The sequence below is a fragment of the Malurus melanocephalus genome, unplaced genomic scaffold (assembly GCF_030028575.1).
Source record: "Malurus melanocephalus ecotype Western Australia unplaced genomic scaffold, MMel_1.1 scaffold_307, whole genome shotgun sequence".
NCBI classification, from domain to species: domain Eukaryota; kingdom Metazoa; phylum Chordata; class Aves; order Passeriformes; family Maluridae; genus Malurus; species Malurus melanocephalus.
This window is the reverse complement of record NW_026623539.1, coordinates 921,822-940,837: the sequence shown is the minus strand read 5'-3', so window position 1 is coordinate 940,837 and position 19,016 is coordinate 921,822. Positions and strand designations below refer to the sequence as shown.

General features: G+C 47.0%; 2 protein-coding genes across 2 annotated transcripts in view; one reads left to right on the top strand and one right to left on the bottom strand.

Moving 5' to 3' along the window:
• The first annotated feature begins 1,502 nt into the window (after nucleotides 1-1,502).
• Nucleotides 1,503-16,397, top strand: VPS26C (VPS26 endosomal protein sorting factor C). The gene is made up of 8 exons (XM_057377234.1): nucleotides 1,503-1,595; nucleotides 4,694-4,837; nucleotides 6,497-6,646; nucleotides 8,301-8,381; nucleotides 9,971-10,045; nucleotides 10,843-10,993; nucleotides 12,071-12,223; nucleotides 13,681-16,397. Exons 1-8 carry the CDS (start codon nucleotides 1,539-1,541, stop codon nucleotides 13,761-13,763), a joined length of 894 nt encoding a protein of 297 aa, XP_057233217.1. The 5' UTR covers nucleotides 1,503-1,538; the 3' UTR covers nucleotides 13,764-16,397.
• TTC3 (tetratricopeptide repeat domain 3) overlaps nucleotides 15,876-19,016 on the bottom strand; it is a 58,456-nt gene continuing 55,315 nt past the window's right edge. The window contains exons 42-46 of the mRNA XM_057377217.1: nucleotides 18,136-18,548; nucleotides 17,131-17,251; nucleotides 16,822-17,043; nucleotides 16,523-16,612; nucleotides 15,876-15,986 (exon numbers count right to left, since the gene is read on the bottom strand). Of these exons, the coding sequence (XP_057233200.1) occupies nucleotides 15,876-15,986; nucleotides 16,523-16,612; nucleotides 16,822-17,043; nucleotides 17,131-17,251; nucleotides 18,136-18,548 (957 nt within the window). The remainder of the gene's footprint in view (nucleotides 15,987-16,522; nucleotides 16,613-16,821; nucleotides 17,044-17,130; nucleotides 17,252-18,135; nucleotides 18,549-19,016) is intronic.

The window sequence follows — 19,016 nt, the reverse complement described above, 5'->3', positions numbered from 1 at the left end:
TTTAAGGCCCCTCCCAACCCAAACCATTCTGGGATTCTTTCTTCAAGAGAACCATGCTGAGGATGCTGAACTCTCAATGCAGAGAGCAGATTTGAACACAGATTTCTTGGTGCTCCCTGAGTTTGTTTGTGGGATCTGTGTTGCCAGGCAGAGGGCAACACCAACGGGAGCTTTTTCTGGACATGAGGCTCCGGTTCCTAGAAATGAGTAACTGAAGTACCTTGGRAAAAGTTTCCCAAGAAAAACAGTTGATTGTGAAAGCAATGGGAAAAAAAAAATCTACATTCTCAGAAGCAGCTCTGCTGTCCAGGCTTTTATTTTGCTCTTAAAGTTCTCCTTGGATGGGGTAAAAAAATAAAACATAAAAATCCCTCTTTTCCTGCCCCACTGTAACTAATAATAATTACCTTCCTAAGTCCTGCCATTAATATTGAGTAATCCCAGTTAAATGGTCCTTTGTTTTAACAATGACCACCTTCTCTCTGTTCCCTGAAATGTGGGATATCTCACTTCTTTTCCCAAAAAGAAATGCTCCTAAATACAGGAGCACGCACTGGGTTTTGCCACGTTTTCCAAAGCACTGCAGGAGGAAGGGACATGGATGGATTTCAGTACTGAAGAGATGAGGAGGAAGAGGACAGAACAATCTTCCAGGAGCTCCCACCATTTACAGGGGCTGTGTTTATTTTAACTATGTGAATCCTAAGAAAATGTATTTTTAGTGAAGAACAAAGTGAGAATAAAGACTTAGGAAAATACTAAAATTCTGAACTAGACTCCTGCTTTAAAGGTTTCCCTCAGGACTTGCGATTCCACCGACGCACAAGTCCTGATGCCTCTGAAATCATGGCAATTCCCTGTGTGAGGCCGCACCTGGAAGAGATAGAAGCATTTCCCTCCGTACTCGGATATTTCCACACCGGGCGTTTCTGTGCCTCAGGTTTTTAAGGCGAAATCCCTCACTGCGTATTTTGCAAGGCTTTGCCTTCCTGAATTTGTCGGATAAGTTGCGGGGAGCTTTGGGGACCGAGGCCGGGCCGTGTATGGAAATACAGAGCGATGAATCCCGTGTGGAATTAGAGACAAGCTTGCTCCTTGCTTATATCGGTGATTGTGGCTGTATAATGCAGTCAGAGGGATAAATTTCAGGACAGCGAAGCCTTTCCCGAGCTCCCATTGTCACCGCCTCGCTCCGAGCGCGGCCCCAAAGTCGCGACAAGCGACATTCGCGGGCTGCGAAAGGCGGTGGCGACCCCGCCTACAACTCCCAGCAGGCAAAGCGGTGCCCTCGGCCCGCGGCGGACGCTGCCGGCGCGCAAAGCACGCCGGGATCTGTAGTTCCCTGGTGGCGACGGCGTTGCGTCACTCGCCCCGCCCGCTCGTTGCTATGACAACCAGGCCAGTAGGTGGGGCCGCGCGGGAAGCGGCGTCAGCGGCTGGGAAGTGACGGCAAAAGGACCCGGATGCTCAGGGGGCGGGGTTCCTACTCCCCTCCCCGCGCTCGGGTCACGTGAGCGCGGCGGTCACGTGACGGCGCGATGGGCACRGCGCTGGACGTGCGGGTGAAGCGCGCCGGGAAGGTTTATCGCGATGGGGTGCGTCTGTCGCGATAGCGACCGGGGAACAGCGCCGGGCCGCGGCGGGCGAGCGGCCGRGGAGGCCAGTGGTGTCCKGGGGAAGAGCATTCCCAGCGGGTCAGGGAGGGATCCTGCCCCTGTGCCAGCCCGGGAGGCTCCTCTGGGTGCCGTGTCCAGCTGTGGCCCCTCAGAGGAGCCCAGCAGGGACAGGGAGCTCCTGGAGCGGGGCCGGCCGAGGCTGCGGAGATGAGGAAGGGCCGGGAGCAGCTCCGTGCCCAGGAAAGGCTGAGGGAGCCGGGGCTGCTCAGCCTCCAGAGGAGCCCCAGCCCAGAGGGGCCCTCGGCCCTGGCTGTCCCTGGGTGCAGGGAGGGCTCCGAGCAGGGCCCGGGCTCTGCTCCGGGGGGGACCCAGCGATGGCACCCGAGGGACGGGCAGGGACTGAGCCCAGGGAGCTCCCCCTGCACAGGAGGCAGAACGTTTGCCCAGGGAGGGGGTAAAGCCCGGCACAGCTGCCGAGGGAGGGCGTGGAGTCTCCMTCTCTGGGAGAGRCCCACCTGGACACGTTCCTGTGTCACCTGCTCCCGGTGACCGTGCCTGGGCAGAGGCTTGGAGTGGATGATCCCCAGCGGTCCCTTCCAGCCCCAGCTATTCCGCGATTCCGTGACTCTCTCGCGGATGCTCGGGGTCTGTCGCGACCCGGCCGAGCCGCGGGTSTCGCTGGGCTTCGGGGCCGTGTCCTGGCCCGGGCTTCCCGCTGGAATCGGCCGGGACCGCCCTTGGCAGCGGGGATTCCTCGGCAAGCGGAGTCGTTCGCCCTCTCCTGTCGGTGCTGTCGCAGTGTCGGCGCCTTTCCCTGTGTCCCTACCCGAGGCTTTCCCTGTTGTCCCGGGGCTTTCCCTGTTCCCTGCCCAGAGCTTTTCCCGTGCCCTGGAGCTTTCCCTCTCCCCGATCCCGATGGTCTCCTGTGGGGCCGGCATGCTCCGTGCCGGGATTTTGGGCATTGCCTTTAGGATGAAGTGTTATATTTCATCCTTTCCTTTTTCCCGGGTACCGCGGGAATCCCCTGACCCAGYTCTGCAGGAGCTGGTAAGGCTTGAAACAAAAGAGAAGGAATATTTTTACTTTTTATCGCTATTTACTGAGAATTCCTGAGCTGTTCAGTAGAAACGTTCAGGTCTCTTTTTTTTTTTGCCATCCAGCCACACACTGGTATAGTAAAAATCCTTTCCATACACCAGAATTCCATTTCTTGAATGATTTTAATGCTGGAAAACTGGATTTGAATGGAAGGGCATGCAACATCTGTRCTACAGTTGTCAGATTATCTGGAGAATGGCTTTGGCAAAGCTGAATTRTTCCCTTTATCAGTGGCTCCATAGTGGTAAATACTGTCTGTGTCTCACTTCCACATCATTTKATAAATTAGAAAATGATAAACTATTAGGATTTCGTTTATTTATCTATTTCAGTATCTCGGTGCTGTGTCCATTTTCAGTTTCTTCCCTTGACCTGCTTTATAACACTTAGCTGGATATATTTATTTTTAATATGAAAATGGGATTTTTTTTCACCTCTGTTTTAAAGTGAAATTAGGATATTTCTGGYCAGTCAATCAGTCAGTTTTGTTTGCTTCCACTTTTAACACCATTTGAAAAGTTCTGTAATTTTAGTTTATTAACCAGGCCTAGAATTTGGAGGTCTGAGGTGAAAATGGACGGATGGAAAGACTGTACATGAGGAATATGACACAAATTTAGGAATTTTGTAGAGGCAGAAAGAAATGCTGGAAGAAAAATTGATATTTTTCTTCCTTCCCCTTGCTGCTCCCAGGACATTCACCCCTCCCTTGTGGAAGTGTGTAGGCAGCAGCTCTGCTCTGGGTTGTTGCTGTGTCACAGGGAACTTCTCCTTTGTTAAAACAGTTCACATGTTCAGGGTTGTCCTTGCTTCTCAGAGTTGAGCTGGACTCATTTTTTTTTTTTTTTAAAGCAATAACCTAATTGCTTGTGCTAATTAAGSCCCTTCAGCAGAGCAGTGCAGAATTTAGGTCAGCTTTTCTTTGCTGTCCTTTTGTGCTCGTGCCTCCTGTTCCGGCATTTCCCACTTGCTGCACATCCTCTTCCCAGGCTCTCAGGATGGCAGCCTTGCTTGGAATGTGGATGTTTTCCTGCTTCCTCAACCCCCCCGACCCATTTTTGCCATCCTGCACCACCAGGAAASACAAAATCTGCCCAAACTCCCGGTCTTTTGGAGAGATTTGGTTTGAACTGGTTGGATGCAGAGTCAGGATTCTCCCATGGTTGGAGGGAGATCAACCTTGGAGCYTGGGGAAGGAGCAGCAGAAAAGGTTCATCCCCAGGAACTCTCTGGGTTCTCAAACCTACCCTTTCCAGCTGGGAATGTCTGGGGATTGAAGCACATTCTGCATTTGTGGGGAAGGGAAGGATAACCCACAGAGTGTGTGAAGGGAGCTGGATGTTGCTCTCTCACAGTTCACCAGTTTTTCAGTGTTCAAAAGCCTGAGTTGACTCTTTGAKGGTGCAGCATTTTTGTGCAAAGGATATTTTGTGGAGAGAACATCCTTCATRGGGTGAGTGACAACATTCCTGGAGTCACACAGCTCTGCCTTTGATGCAGATACCCTTTGAAACTGTTCCTTCCAGTTCATTTTTGTAATTTAGATCTCTCCCGCTCTGCTCTGACCTTCACCTTGGCCATCCCTTCTCTGTTTCCCTGTCCATGGCTCACCATCCCTGTTTTAATACAGCAATTCCTCCTGGGGRATTATTCCAGYGCAGCAAATGGAACTTGGCTGTTACCAACTGACCCAGTGAGAGGGTTTTTCATCATCCTGGGGAGAAAAATCTTGAAACTTTGGGAAGAAGTTGAAGCTGAGCTTAATACTTCTGCCATGAGGAGGATGATATTTTTAAGGAAAACAAACCACAAGTGCAGAGCTCTCATCCTAAATTCCTTCATCAGTGTTTGTCTTTCCTGACAAGGTTACACCATCCTTTTGGAAAAAGTTTTTTTCAGTTTGGAGATCAGTTCCACACTGTCTGGCAAACAGCTATGAAAAAATAAGGTTTTTTAAATGTTTTCCTCTTTCCTGTTAGGAAATTCTTTCTGGAGTGGTGGTCATAACAAGCAAGGATGCGGTGCAGCACCAAGGGATCTCCTTAACCATGGAAGGATCAGTAAATCTGCAGCTCAGTGCCAAAAATGTGGGTGTGTTTGAGGCCTTCTGCAACACTGCCAAGGTAAGAACTGCACAGGTGAATATTTTAACACCAAAAAACTCTCTCTTCTGAAATAAAACTTTCCTTCAAAAGRCTCTCAGGTGATCAGAGCACTTCATGATGTGGAAGTGATGGAAAGCAGGGAAATGCTCAGCTTTATCTGGAGATCCCAGCATGGGTGAGGCTGGAAGGGTCCACAGTGGGGTCACCTGGTGCCACYTCCCTGCCCCAGCAGGGCCATCCCRGAGCACAGGGCACAGGGCTGTGTCCAGCTGGCTCTGGAATATCCCCAGCAGGGATATATGAGGGCATTTTGGGCAAGGAACTCGRACTGATGGGAGAATTTTCTTTCAGGCTTTAATACATTGCCATAAATAGTTAAAAAGGGTTACTGGATGATGTCTTGAAGGGCTGTTATTTAAAGAAAAACAATGAATTGTGTGGCTTCATTTTATTTTTTGTGAAAGTGACTGGGTTTTATTGGACTTTTGTGCCAGATCAGTGCCTGTAACAGCGATTTCTGTGGAAGTCATGGGGGATTCCTGGCCATGGGRCAGCACTTGCCCCAGTTCCTCTGGAGACAGTGAGGCTGTGCACAGCCTGTGGAGCCCCTGGAAGGGCTCTGGGTGRGGTTTGGATCCCAGCAGGAACTTACCCTGGGCTCCACAGGCTGTGCTGATGGGACCAGGGCTGGATCTGGAGGTGGCCACATTTGGGAAAGTTTAAGTTGGGATGGCCTTGAATAATAGAATCATGAAAGGTTTGGGTTGGAAGGGACCTAAAATCCCACCCAGCACCGYCCATGCCATGGCAGGGCCACCTCCCACTGTCCCAGGCTGCTCCCAGCCCCAATGTCCAGCCTGGCCTTGGGCACTCAAAGGGATCCAGGGGCWGCCACAGCTTCTCTGSGCACCCTGTGCCAGGGCCTGCCCACCCTCCCAGGGAACAATTCCTGCCCAATATCCCMCCCCARTCTCCCCTTTCCCATTCTGAAGCCATTCCCTCGCTCCTGTCCCTCCAGCCCTTGTTCCCAGTCCCTCTTCACCTCTCCTGGAGCCCCTTTGGGCCCTGCAAGGGGCTCTGAGCTCTCCGTGGAGCCTTCTCCAGGCTGAACAATCCCAAYTTTTCCCAGCCCAGCTCCAGCCCTGGGATCAACTTCATGGCCTCCTCTGGGCTTGTTCCAACAGCTCCACATCTTTCTTATGTTGGAAGCCCAAGACTTGGGGAAAACAATGGAAAAACTGCAGAGAGAAAAGAAATGTCATCCCCAAGCCACCTCCCAATCAAAACACAGTTGGCCCTGATTGCAGTGAGAGTTACCCTAAATAATAACAGTTTAGGGTGAGAAAGGGCTGGGATGGCTCAGCTGCACAGCCTTGTTCCTTCCTGCTGCTGCTAAGGGTCATAATTTAGGAAATGAAGCTCCACTTCCCAAAGCTGGAGATGCTCCTGTTGAGCGCCCTGAATATCCTTGGTCATGAGTGTGATGCAGCTGTAAAATAAATCACAGATCATTTTCTTGAGCAAAGCATTAATGCTTCTTTTCATTGTAAAGAAATGTCCCAGCACTGTGTTTTTAAAAAGGTCCCTGGAATTCTGGAAATCCAGGAATTCTGTCAGAGTTCAGATGCTGTTGGTTCTCTGTCTCAGCCTAAACCTTTTTAATCTTTATCCTTGCAGCCTATCCAGATCATCAACAGCACCATTGAAATGGTGAAACCAGGGAAGCTCCCCAGTGGCAAGACAGAAATTCCCTTTGAATTCCCACTGCAAATGAAGGGGAACAAAGTTCTGTAYGAGACCTATCATGGAGTCTTTGTCAACATCCAGGTGAGGAAAGAAAAGATTGGATCTGCACAATGTATTTGAAATTCCTCATATTCATGGAAATTTGGGATGAATTTTGGTGGTGTTTTCCTTTCACAGTGCAATGTTTTCTCAGTTTGAAGGCTGAGCCTTCCATAACTTTGTTCAATAAATCTTTAAGGAATGATGGCACAAACATCAGTTATAAAATATTTTGCCTGAAATACCTTGGCAGAACTTTAATCTGATCCATCCTGATGTTGTAAAGACTGTACCCATTCCCCTCCTGAAAAGAACCAGCCCCACAGTGGTTTTATTCCAAATAAATGTGTCATTTCATAATAAAAACTAAAGTGTTGAGAGCAACAGAAATCAGGAATTATTTACTTTCCTGGGGAGAGGAGAAGGAGTAACATTTCCTGCCCCAATCTTTATGGAATACCTGCTTGTATTTCCATGGAATCTTGAGGAGAAACAGTTCTGAAATCTGACCTTTTGTGGTTAAAAATTGTCTTACCTTAGGTGGGTTGATTGGTTTGGGTGGTTTTGGTGAGGTTTTTTTAGGGGGAAAGTTTCTTCATCCACCTCTTGAAGGTCAGTACTGTGTTAGACAATGAAGAAAGTTTAAAAAAAAAACAACCAAATAACCCAAATCACCCCCCAGTAGCCTGTCAGAAGTCACCAAAAGAAAAAAGTTCCCTGTTTTTTGTCTATGTTTGGATATTTTTTGTTTAGTTTTGGCTTTCTCCCTCAAACAGCTGCTGTTTGTGGTGGGGATGTCAAAAATGGTGCAGCACTGGTTGGGTTGCTTCCCATATATTCCCATATCCCAAAAAACTTGCTGTGGTAACATCAGTCAGTTTGAGGTGCACTTTAACGGGGAATATTTGCTTTATTTTGTCATTCCTTTTCTCCTCTGTGTCACTTTCCTTGGCTAAAATATCATTAAAAAATTAAATAATTTACATTTCAGCCAAACTTTGAGAGTTCTGCTCTCTGGAAGAGGGAAATGTAACACTGCTTGGGAGACTTTTGGGCAGTTTGAAACTCTGTTTCTTGATTTAGGGAGGAGCTGTGGGTTCAAATCTCTGTTCTGATTAGGAAATCAGACACTGCTGGGGAATTGTGGCCATGAACCAGAAAAAGGAACCCAAAYCCCAGATCTGAGGGCTCCTCTTTTTGCCAGTTCCTCATCTGTAAAGAAGGAATTYGAAATCAAGCAAATAAACAGGAAAACCGCATCCCAATAAATTCCCTGTCTTAYAAGGACACTGCCAGGTTTGTTGGAGATACTGAAGTTTCAGGATTACTGGGATAACCAAAGTTACAATTTCCAGCCCCTGGTTTATGGCTCCCATTTTAGGGGAGGAAATGGGAAGCAAATTCACCTCATTGCCTGATTTTAGTGCAAACTKCTGCTTTGAGCTCAGCTGTGTGCTGGAGACAGCTCCCCGTTAAATATCCCACAAAAAAATCAAAATTAGAGGGGCTGTCAATACATCCCATTGAGAATCCCTTATCCAAAATAGGGTGAAAAGCAAGACTGTGATCACCTTTAAGGGGATGTGACAGCAACAACATCCTGCACAGAGGCAAAAAGGAGGAGAAAAGTTGGGAAAGATTGAGGAAATCTGAATTAAAGCTCTCTTCTTTTCCCTGTGTCATCCCATTCCCCCAGTACACCCTGCGCTGTGACATGAGACGCTCCCTGCTGGCAAAGGACCTGACCAAGACCTGTGAATTCATCGTCCACTCCCTGGTGAGTGTGGGTTGTGTTTGTTCTGCAATTAATTAATTTTTTTTTGGTTGATTCCCCCCCGCCCCAAGTTCACTTAAAAGTTTGGCAGTAAGAGAAAAAAAAACAAACCCAGAGAAATTGTGATAGCAACATGTGGGATCATGGAATTGTAGGATCAGAATATCCTCAGCTGGAAGTTGTGTTCATTCCGCAATTAATTAATTTTTTTGATTGATTTTTTTTCCCCCAGTTCACATACAGTTTGGCAGTGAGGAAAAAAAGAAAAAAACAAACAAACCCAGAGCAATTGTGCTAGTGATAGGTGGGAAGTGTAGGATCAGAATATCCTGAGGTGGAAGGGACCCCAAGGATCATCAAATCCAACTCCTGGCCTTGCCCAGGAGACCCCAAAACCCCACCCTGTGCCTGAGAGCATTGTCCAAAATGCAGGAGTAAAGGAAGTCAGCCCCAAAACAAAACCACCCCAAAACAAAACCACCCCAAAGAGCTGTTCTTCTGATAAAAAAAAATCTTTCTTTTAATTTTAAAGGCAATAGGACAAAGAAGAGTTGTATTTTCTGATGTTTTTACAGTGCCCTGAGTTTATTGTGTTCATCCTTTCAGTGCTGAGACAAAGAGGTGGTCACATCATTGTGATGTCATTTTTCCAGACCTTGATTTGAATGATCCCAGTTGTTCTCAGCCAAAGCTTCCAGRCACCCACAGTCCTGGAAATGGGAACTGGGTGGTGAAAATATCGGATTCCTGTACTCTTACAACTTACTGGGACATCCTTTTTGTGCCATTCCTTTAAACTCTAACAGGACAATCAATATTAAAACTTTTTGTTTTACGTAGGACGAGTGGTGAAAATATTATTTTACTTCTGAAGTACCTTTTTAAGAGAAACAGTTCGGTGTTACTAACAAGTTTCTTGTTGGTAAAATTCCATTATTTTTTCTCAAATATCCAATGCTACATTTGATTGGTCCATTATTAAATTTATAAGCAAGCCACACTTGTCAGAGGAGTGACAAACAACATCCCACACTGTTCCCTGGGTTTATTTCTTGTTCTACTATAGCACTTCTGAACTCACAAGTCAATAAATCATGAATCTCTCAGTCAGGGTGAATTAATGAGCTTTTACTGAACACATAATTCTCACTGGCACTGCTCAATGTACCATTTCCCTTAAACTTATTCCTTACCAGATTTTGTCATTTTGGGAAAATCTTTTGCTAATCTTTTCCATCTTGCAGCTATTTGGAATTCTTGAGCAGTGAGGGCAGATCCTGTCTGAGAGTTCACATCAGCCCGTTGCTGGTGAACAGGAGGGAGGCAGAGTTTATAAAGCAGATCTGAAAAATTCTAAATTCATTTCTAATCTCCCCTCTTCAAATTTAATAAGGAAAGGAAACATTGAGGTATAAAMTGAATTTATTTGTACGTACAGAAATACGAAATGGAACTTTTTTTTTTCCTCTGCTTCAGATGGAGAGTGTATTCTTGCTTTTCCAGGTGGTTTAGAGCAGCCAACTGTTGTGTTTTTTAATATTCTCTGTGTGTTTTGGACATCAGTGATRGTTTAACCCTTTCACTCCCTGCAGTCACAGAAAGGGAAGCTGCTGCCGAGCCCTGTGGACTTCACCATTACCCCTGAAACTTTGCAGAACGTTAAAGAGGTAAAAKGATTTTCTTATTATTTCATTTAAAATGTTATTTTTTATGACTCTGAGGAGGGATTAAATCCTGCCGTGTAGATAACCAGCTCTTTCTTTTTTTTCCCCTTTTTCACTTGTATGACCAATCAAGTGATTCTGCCTCATCTCTTGCATTGTGGTGATAAATTGAAGGTGGAACTTCACTCAGGAATTGTTAAATATTTCCCTCTCTTTCCTGAGTAGAGCAAGTGAAAACATTCTTTATGCTGTACTGCCAAGTGCCTTTAAAAATGTGAATTTTGATTCTTGGTTATGTCTATTTTACAGCTCCCTGTGGAAAAGCTTTGGGAAGCCTCAAGGAGGGCAGGGCCAGATGGGATATTGGGCAGGAATTGCTCCCTGGGAAGGTGGGCAGGCCCTGGCACAGGGTGCCCAGAGAAGCTGTGGCTGCCCCTGGATCCCTTTGAGTGCCCAAGGCCAGGCTGGACATTGGGGCTGGGAGCAGCCTGGGACAGTGGGAGGTGTCCCCTCCTTCACCACACGCTTCCAGCTCCTGGGTGAACTCCAACAGCCAAGTTCTGTCAGTTCTTGGTGGATGGAGCAGCAGGAAGGATGGATGTCAAAGGAGAAGATTGGAGGAGATCACCTCATGCAGTTGGAAACAATTAAATTTGAGCTACGTGAGGAATTTCTTGAGCTTTTAACTTCAGAACTTTTGGGGAATTTCCTCCATATTTTGACAACTTTCCATAAGGTATTTTTTTTTCTTAGCCTGCTCTTAGAGCGTCAACCTTTTCTCCTCCATCCAATCCTTTCAGAGAGCCTCCCTTCCCAAATTCCTGATCCGAGGGCACCTGAATTCCACCAACTGCGTGATCACGCAGCCCCTGACGGGCGAGCTGGTGGTGGAGAGCGCCGAGGCGGCCRTCAAGAGCATCGAGCTGCAGCTCGTGCGTGTGGAGACCTGTGGTGAGTCCTCACCCACGGGGAGGGCAGGGAATGGCTGCAGGAATTCCCTCCAGGCCTTCCCAGGGAAAGAGGGGAGAGTTCAAGACAGCTCACAGCAAAGCCTTGCAGGGTGTCTCAGTTTGAGATGATGTTTTTAGAGAAAAACATTACAGAGTAAATGGTTTTTTTGAAGTGAAAAATTTGATAATTTTTTTTTTATTAAAATGAAATAGATGTTTGGGTAAAAAGTGAAGAGGAAAAAGAAGTAGTTTATTAATAAAATATAGTATATATTTCATAGTATATATATTTATATATAGTATACTATATAAATATAGTAAAATATAGGATATAGATAAAAAGTAATTGTTAGATATTTAAAAGTTAGGAATACATGTTTTTTTTTAGTCGTTTGTTACGTGGTGTGGAGAAAAATGGAGGCTTTTGTTTTTGGGAAAAAAAAACTTACGTGGTCGCTTTTGTAATAGTGGCAAAATTTGGATTATAGTTTTTTTATTTTGTGGATGAAATAGAGCGTTTGGTGTGGTTTTTTGTTGTTGATTTGGCTTTTTTTTGGAGTTTGGGACGAGATGGAGCCGTGTGGCTTTTTCTTGCTGGTTGTTGAATTGTTTTAGAAGCAGAATCACAGGAGCCATGGCGGGGGTTTTTCTAGGGAAAGCTGTTTTATCTAAGCTAACAAATTGGAGCTAGCTAAATGTAAATAATGTAACTTCACCACACGGAGCGAGCAAGGACACCCGCAGCACCAATGGKGAGGTCTAAAAAGTTTACGAACTGAGCTTTAAAAATAAACGGCTTTTAAACTGCCTGCACCACCCTTGCCTTTTTTTTTGGGTTGGAGTTAAAGGCGCAGGCACTTTTTGGGCACACAAGCTGATGCAATATAGGAATACAAGATTGGCACAACATCAACTCAAGACACAGGGTTTGCACTTTGGAGGAGCCATCTCCGTGATCCCTGACTGTCACAGCTCACAGGATACTTTTCCCCTAATCCTGGTGTATCTCTGTTGTAAATTTTGGCTGCTGCTCCCTCTCAACTCTCYCCTCTCTCTGTGCCCCTCCTGCCGTGCCCAGGGTGTGCTGAAGGCTAYGCCAGGGATGCCACAGAGATCCAGAACATCCAGATCGCCGACGGCGACGTCTGCAGGGGCCTCCCCATCCCCATCCACATGGTGTTCCCCAGGCTCTTCACCTGCCCCACCCTGGAAACAACCAACTTCAAAGTGGGTGAGTGCAGAGCCATTTCCATGGCAGAGGGGTGTCCACGTTCCCTTTGGCTTGGGGGTGTTGGAATAAATCCGGGAAGAGCCCAGGAGATCCCTCTGCTTCCCTGCAGAGCTTTCCCAAACCTGAATCCTGCAGGGTTTCAGATGGGGAAACACAGCCCAAACACTTCCCGTCCAAACAATCATGCAACACTGAGCTCCTCCCAAGAAAATTCCATAATAAAGGGCCAGGAGGGGCAGTGCAATGCAGCTCATGTGATAAACACTGGAATGACAGTCCAAGAATAAAATTCCTTTTCCTCACCGGTGAGAGCCCCTCTTTCCATTTCTTGTCCTTTTTTGTTTCCCGCTCTCCTGCTGTAAGCCCTGGAAGCAGCAGGGTTGGTCTGGGTGTGACTTTCCTTATCTACACCACGTGCTCCTCCCTGCTAATTGTTGACAAAATCCATTGTTGTTATTAACAAAAGGAGGATTTTCCTCACTTGTTCCAGTAAGTACTGCAAGAATCCACTTGGCTGGTTTGTATTTCTTCCCTTCATCGTGTTGGAATCTGTGGGCCAGAATCCATGTGCAGTGATTTTCCCCAAAATAACAAYATTCTTTACTTTTTCGCCATTTTTAGCTCTTGCATAGCAATTTGTAGTAAGARTTTAAATTTATTTTAATTTCTGCTCTCCTTCATTTATTAACTCTGCTCGCCTTTTTTGTTCTGTCTCCATTTAGAATTRATTATTGATCTGGTATTGATTTTGGCTTTGAAAATCAATGTAGTATGTAAGTAGTAGATTTTCCTCTGGAATTTTTCTKTGTATTCCAGTATTTCATTCCCTAAGGCTGTTACCTGCTGGAAACAGGGAATGGCTCTGTCCTGGGATTCTCCCATTGCGTGCTCCTCAACACCATCCTGCTAGAGGTGTCTTTCCCAGACAAATTTTGCTCTTTGATATTTAAATCCTGTTTCCCAGATCATTTGTCATAATAAATCAGTGATAAATCAATCCAGAAAAATCCCAAAGATTAGAACAAGGCAGAGTTCTCTGGGAATGGTCGGAGCTCTGGGATGCCTGGGGGAGGTTCTGCCTGGAGTGTTTCAGGAGCTCCTGCCTCATCCTGCTGCTGGGATGGAGCACCATATGGAATTAAACTGGGATTGAACTGGGATTCAGCTCCATATGGGATTGAACTGGGATTCAGCTCCATATGGAATTGAACAGGGATTATACTGGGATTCAGCTCCATATGGAATTGAACTGGGATTATACTGGGATTCAGCTCCATATGGAATTGAACTGGGATTGTACTGTGATTCAGCTCCATATGGAATTGAACTGGGATTATACTGGGATTCAGCTCCATATGGAATTGAACTGGGATTATACTGGGATTCAGCTCCATATGGAATTGAACTGGGATTCAGCTCCATATGGGATTCTGTCTCTCTTTTTCCCCTTCTCCCAGAGTTTGAAGTGAACATCGTGGTCCTTCTGCACGACGATCACCTGATCACAGAGAACTTCCCACTGAAGCTCTGCAGGATGTGAACACCCCAGGAGATTCAGGGCAGGATTTACTGGGCAAGGCCAGAATTCCTCAGAGGGAAAGTGGAGCTTTATCCATGGAACCACCTTGCTTCCTTCTTCCTGTGGATACTTCTGCTTTCATTGCCTGTTAATCTGGCCAAGACTTTGCCTGTCTGGATKTCCCAATCCAGCAGCTTTGGCAGGCATCTTTCTGCCTTCAACAACCATGTTTTCCCCAATTTTTCTCAGGCAAATCCTGAAGGAATCATTCTGTAGCTTTCTACAGCTTGGATAAGTATGTAGCAAGTTCTTCTCCTGGTTTAATTTTGTAATACTTGTTACAAAGTCCTTTGAAGACCCTGTAAAACTCGAAAATCCCATTTTAGCCATGCTGGGAGGACATGGGAATTGTAAAATAGTGAGAAATGGGGTCTTTGAAGGTCTAGAAAATGGTGCTACGACACTGGAAGGTGGTGCTGTGGGATCTGTCCCAAGCTGGATGGGAAAGGAGAGATAAAATCACCCCAAGGAAATTTGGGTCAAACTGGGAACAGGAATTTGTGTTGGAGGAATAAATTGATGTGTTTGTARCTGTTCAGCTCAAAGGAGAAGTGGTTCAGTAAGAAACAACCTTCCCACTACAAAAAAAGTTGTGGATTCTGATGTTTTAATGGAACAGCCACAACCTGTGGATTTTCCATTGATTTTCCATGTGGGGTAGAGGCAGGCTCAGTCTGTACCATGGAAATCCCAAGTGTAAAGATGAGCATCTAAAAATAATTAAGAAAAACAAGAAAAATAATTTCTTTTGGTTTATCCAGCAGCGTGGCCATGGAGAGTGTAATTCCAGTTCTGGCCCTGGTGTTTTAGGGAGAAACAGCTGGAATTTTTATTCCAAAGTCTGGGAAGGAGGGAAATGCTCTTTACTGAAACTTTTAGCACTTTTCTCTGAGAGCAGGGGATGCTGCAGGGGAATTTGGGAAAGTGAAGCCACTCCTGCTCCAAAAGCATCAGGAGCTGCCACTTCCTGCAAACTGTAAAAGATCCAAATATTGGAATTTTTAGCCTTAATTCTGTAGCCCAGAGTAGTTACTCACTCCTAACTCAGACTGAGCAGAAATACTACACAAAACCAACTCGTTGGGCTGCAACAGTGATTTTATTTTTGATTCAGGTGGTAATTAATACATTGCTTAATGACAGAGGAGTTTCAGACTTCAGCTGGAGGATTGAGCAGCGTGGGGAACAAGGGATCCCTGGAATCAACGAACACCTAATCCATCTCATGCTCCCTGTATTCACACAACAGGAATACTTGATTTTCACTTCCAGATTCTCAGGCTCTGGTCCTCTTTTTTTTGGCTGTTGGAGACAAATTTGTCAGTGTTGAAGGTGCTCTGGTCTGTTCAGACTCCAAAAGCGGTTGGGAGAAAAATTCCCTGAGCTGTTGGAATTCTGCCCCTCCTGCTACTGGTGCCCATTCCTGCACAAAATACACAGGAAGTGGTACTTAAAAATCCTTTAAAAATCCTTAAAAAAATYCTTCCCATTTAAACAGACCAGCTCTTCACCAAGGGGGCAAACTCAAATTTCAACCTTTAGTCAAGAATGATCCATATAAATAATTTCAAATTCTCGCTTCAAAATGTTCCTAGAAGTCATTATTTAAACAATTTGGATTACGAGCTGTGGATTTATGCAGAGAGAGAAGCTGCAAGGACCRCTCCATGCTCGAATCCTGCAGTTCAGCTGGAATTTTTATGCCAAAGGAAGGGAATGTCGTGGCTGTTCCAATCTGGTCCATCCTTTGGCTCACCTATTTGTTGGATATTGGAATAAATCTGAGGGAAAARCCTCCTCTTCCCAGGAATAGGCACTGGCCTTTCAGATAAAATAATTTGGTACTTTCAGTGTCTCTCAGTCAAAAAACCACTGGTTTTGTGTGCTGAACTCCACAGCTTTAGGCAGGAACCAGGAGAAATCTTGGATCTTGGGAGTCTGGGGCTCAATATCAAGTGCTGAGGATGTTCCCACTCCCAACAAACCCAGGACTGTCCTGTCCCCCAGCACTGGGGTGATGCTGCTGCAGCCTCTTTCCATCTTTGATTATAAAGTGTGCGAGTCAAAGCAGGTTCAGCTGGACTTGTTCCATGCAGGAAGCTCAGGGAAATCCTCGGGAAGGAGGGCGTGGACCCGGCAGATGGGGCAGGTGCTGGAATGCTGCTTGAGCCACGTCCGGATGCACTGCAGGGACAGGGACAGGGTGAGAGGGGAAATGGGAGAAGAGGAATCCAGCTGGAGCCTCTCAGTCATTGCCACTAATGGGGGAACCCTTCAGCAAGTTCTGCATCACTGAAATTTGGGGCTGGAAAACTCTTCCCCTGCTCTGATCAAATTTATTCTGCGAGAACAGATCAGCATTAAAACGAGAAGGGTAAAGGGTTTAGTCACAGACAGAAAGGTGGAGTTACTGTACCAGAATCCCGCCTTTTTTACCCCAGGAATTTCCACTGTCAAGTGGCAAAGGKTTTTTAGGGGTGCCCCATTCCCTGAGCTTGCTGCCAACCATCCCTGCCCTGCTCAGCGACGTTCATTCTCTGAAGGATGATGAATTATGATTTAACTTATAAAAACTACCTGAAGCTTTCTGCCACAGCCAGGGTCTGGGGGGCAAAGGCTGGATAAACAAATGATGCCCTGTCGGTGAAGCACTGAAGGGTGAGGGGAGGGTAAAGGGGTTTTTGGGAAGTGGAGGGTGCAGGAAGCAGAGCAGAACTCACCTCTCTGTGGAAGTGATGGCCACACTCGAGCTCACAGGAATCCCTGCTCAGCTCATCGTGACAGATGGTGCAGGGATCCTCACTGGAGGCCTGGCCAGGACAGAAATGCTCAGTTATGGAAATACTACCAGCAATTAACCAACAAATTGTACTCAATTAACGAGGTCACTAACTTTACCAAGTCCATTTTAAGCTTTTGTACACAAAATAAACGAGACAATGATTTTCTTTTCCAGGATTATTTCACGTCTTGTACAAAATGCACAGCAACACCTCCATTGGATCGGTGAAAAACTTACAGCATTGTCCTGCTTTTTCCATCTGGCTTTAGGTGTTGTGTTGCCCCAGGGCTGGAGGTTTGGCTGGGCTGRGTTTTTGCTGGAGCTGGTTTTAGGKSCGGCTGCTGCCCGGGGGGAGCCGGGGCCGATTCTTTCCGCGGGCGCTTCCCGGCTCCGCGCTCCCGCCGGGGCTGAGGGAGCAGAGGTGGGGGAAGGCGCAGCTCTGGCGGCCGGAGGTGGAGCCTGGACCGGGAGCAGACAGGAACTGTGATCCTTGGGGCTGGGCTGCTCCGTTCCCACGTGGGACGAGGAGCGGGGCAGCCGCGGTACCTTGAGCTGCTGGTCCAGGATGAGCTCCGTGACGCGGTTCAGGATTTCATCCCGGCTCAGCCCCGCCAGGCTGTTCCCGTTCCTCCTCTTCGCCTCTCGGATGAAGGCGGTGAAATCTGAACTGGAGGGACAGGAAAGGCAGGAGCAGGGACTGGAGAGCTCTGCAGGCACCGGGTTTGATCCCAGCACGATCACAGGACACCAAACTGTCCCCATGAACTGGGGCAGGTGCCCGCTCCCAAAAACCCAGGGTCAAAGCCCTGGACAAGGAGCAGAACCATGGAATAGGGTGAGTTGGAAGGGACCTTAAATATCATCCCAGCCCCAACGTCCAGCCTGGCCTTGGGCACTCAAAGGGATCCAGGGGCAGCCACAGCTTCTCTGGGCACCCTGTGCCAGGGCCTGCCCACCCTCCCAGGGAACAATTCCTGCCCAATATCCCATCTGGWCCTGCCCTCTGGCACTGGGAAGCCATTCCCTGGCTCCTGTCCCTGCAGCCCTTGAAAATTGTCTCTCTCCATGGTTCCTGTGGGCTCCTTCAGGCCCTGCAAGGCCACAATGAGCTCAGCCCAAAGCTTCTCCTGTCCAGGCTGAACAATCCCAGCTCTCCCAGCCTTTCCTCCCAGCACAGCTGCTCCATCCCTCTGACCATCCTGCTGCCTCCTCTGGGCTCTCTCCAGCAGCTCCACGTCCTTCCTGTGCTGGGACAGGGCTGGAGCAGCTCTGCAGGTGGGGTCTCACCTGAGCAATGGGGCACAGGGGCACAATCCCAATCCCTTTCCTGCTGCTCAAGCTGTGGGCTCAGCCCAGGCCATGGGGATTCTGGCCCAAGAACCCCCACACTGAGCTGTTTATCCCTCCTAACCCTATCTTGTTGGTTTAAAGCCATTCCCCTTTTCCTRTCCCTCCATCTCTTGTAGGCCCAACAATCTCAATTCCTCTTGCACTCCATCCCTGGCTGCTCACACCTTTTCTGAGTTTCCCAGCACTCCTTCAAGCCAATACCTGCTGTAATTTGGGAATACACTCTGCAGCTGGCCAATAATACTTTCAAAGACTTGTGAAAACTTTTTGTTGTTTGCAGTTCCAGGAGGCCTCGGCTGCAGAGCTGAGGTTTCAGGGTGGGTCTGGTTGGGCTGGACACGCTGGGAATTGCTTCCAGAAATCCCTGATGGGCGGGAAGGTGACAGTTTAGTGGAATGGGATCCCTCTGGAGYTTTGGGATGCGTTTTCCCAGATGTAGAAGCTGCCTCAGAGCTGGCAGGTGCTGGCTGAGCTGCGGTCTGTGCGTGGAGTGGAGACTGGGCTGGAGATTTTCCRTCAGAAATCAAAAATGCAGGGAGGGAACTGGGATGAGCAGGTGCCGAGGAGCAGGAGACAATGGCAGGATCATTCATGACAGCTCTGCTTGGGATTGGCTAGGAAAAAACAGATTAATTCATTAATTTAATTAAAGCAAATGAACTCTGGAGCAATTGCAGCGTGAATTGGACAGATTTGGCTGTGMCCAGGACCTGCAAGGTGACAGCAATTTATCTGAAAAACTCCTCTAGATMAGGGCAGTTGTTTGATTATTTCTCTTCTAAAAGGTTACTGTAGAAGAAATAAATTCCAAATGCAGAACAAGAGGCTCAAAAGCTGCATTTTCCCAAGAAATTGGTGATTAAGTTGTCTCCCTATTCCCCATTAATAAAAGCAAAGAGATGCCTAAAAATAAATGGGGAAGGGAAATGATGCAGGAGAGCAGGAATGGGATGTGTAGAAGTCCAGAAAAAATGTAATAATAAGAATCTCAAATATYAGAAAAGAGCCCTGGATTCAAAGTATACCTGGGACAAAAGAAAAAAAAAAGTTTTTTTGCAGAGAAAACCAAACCAAACCAAACC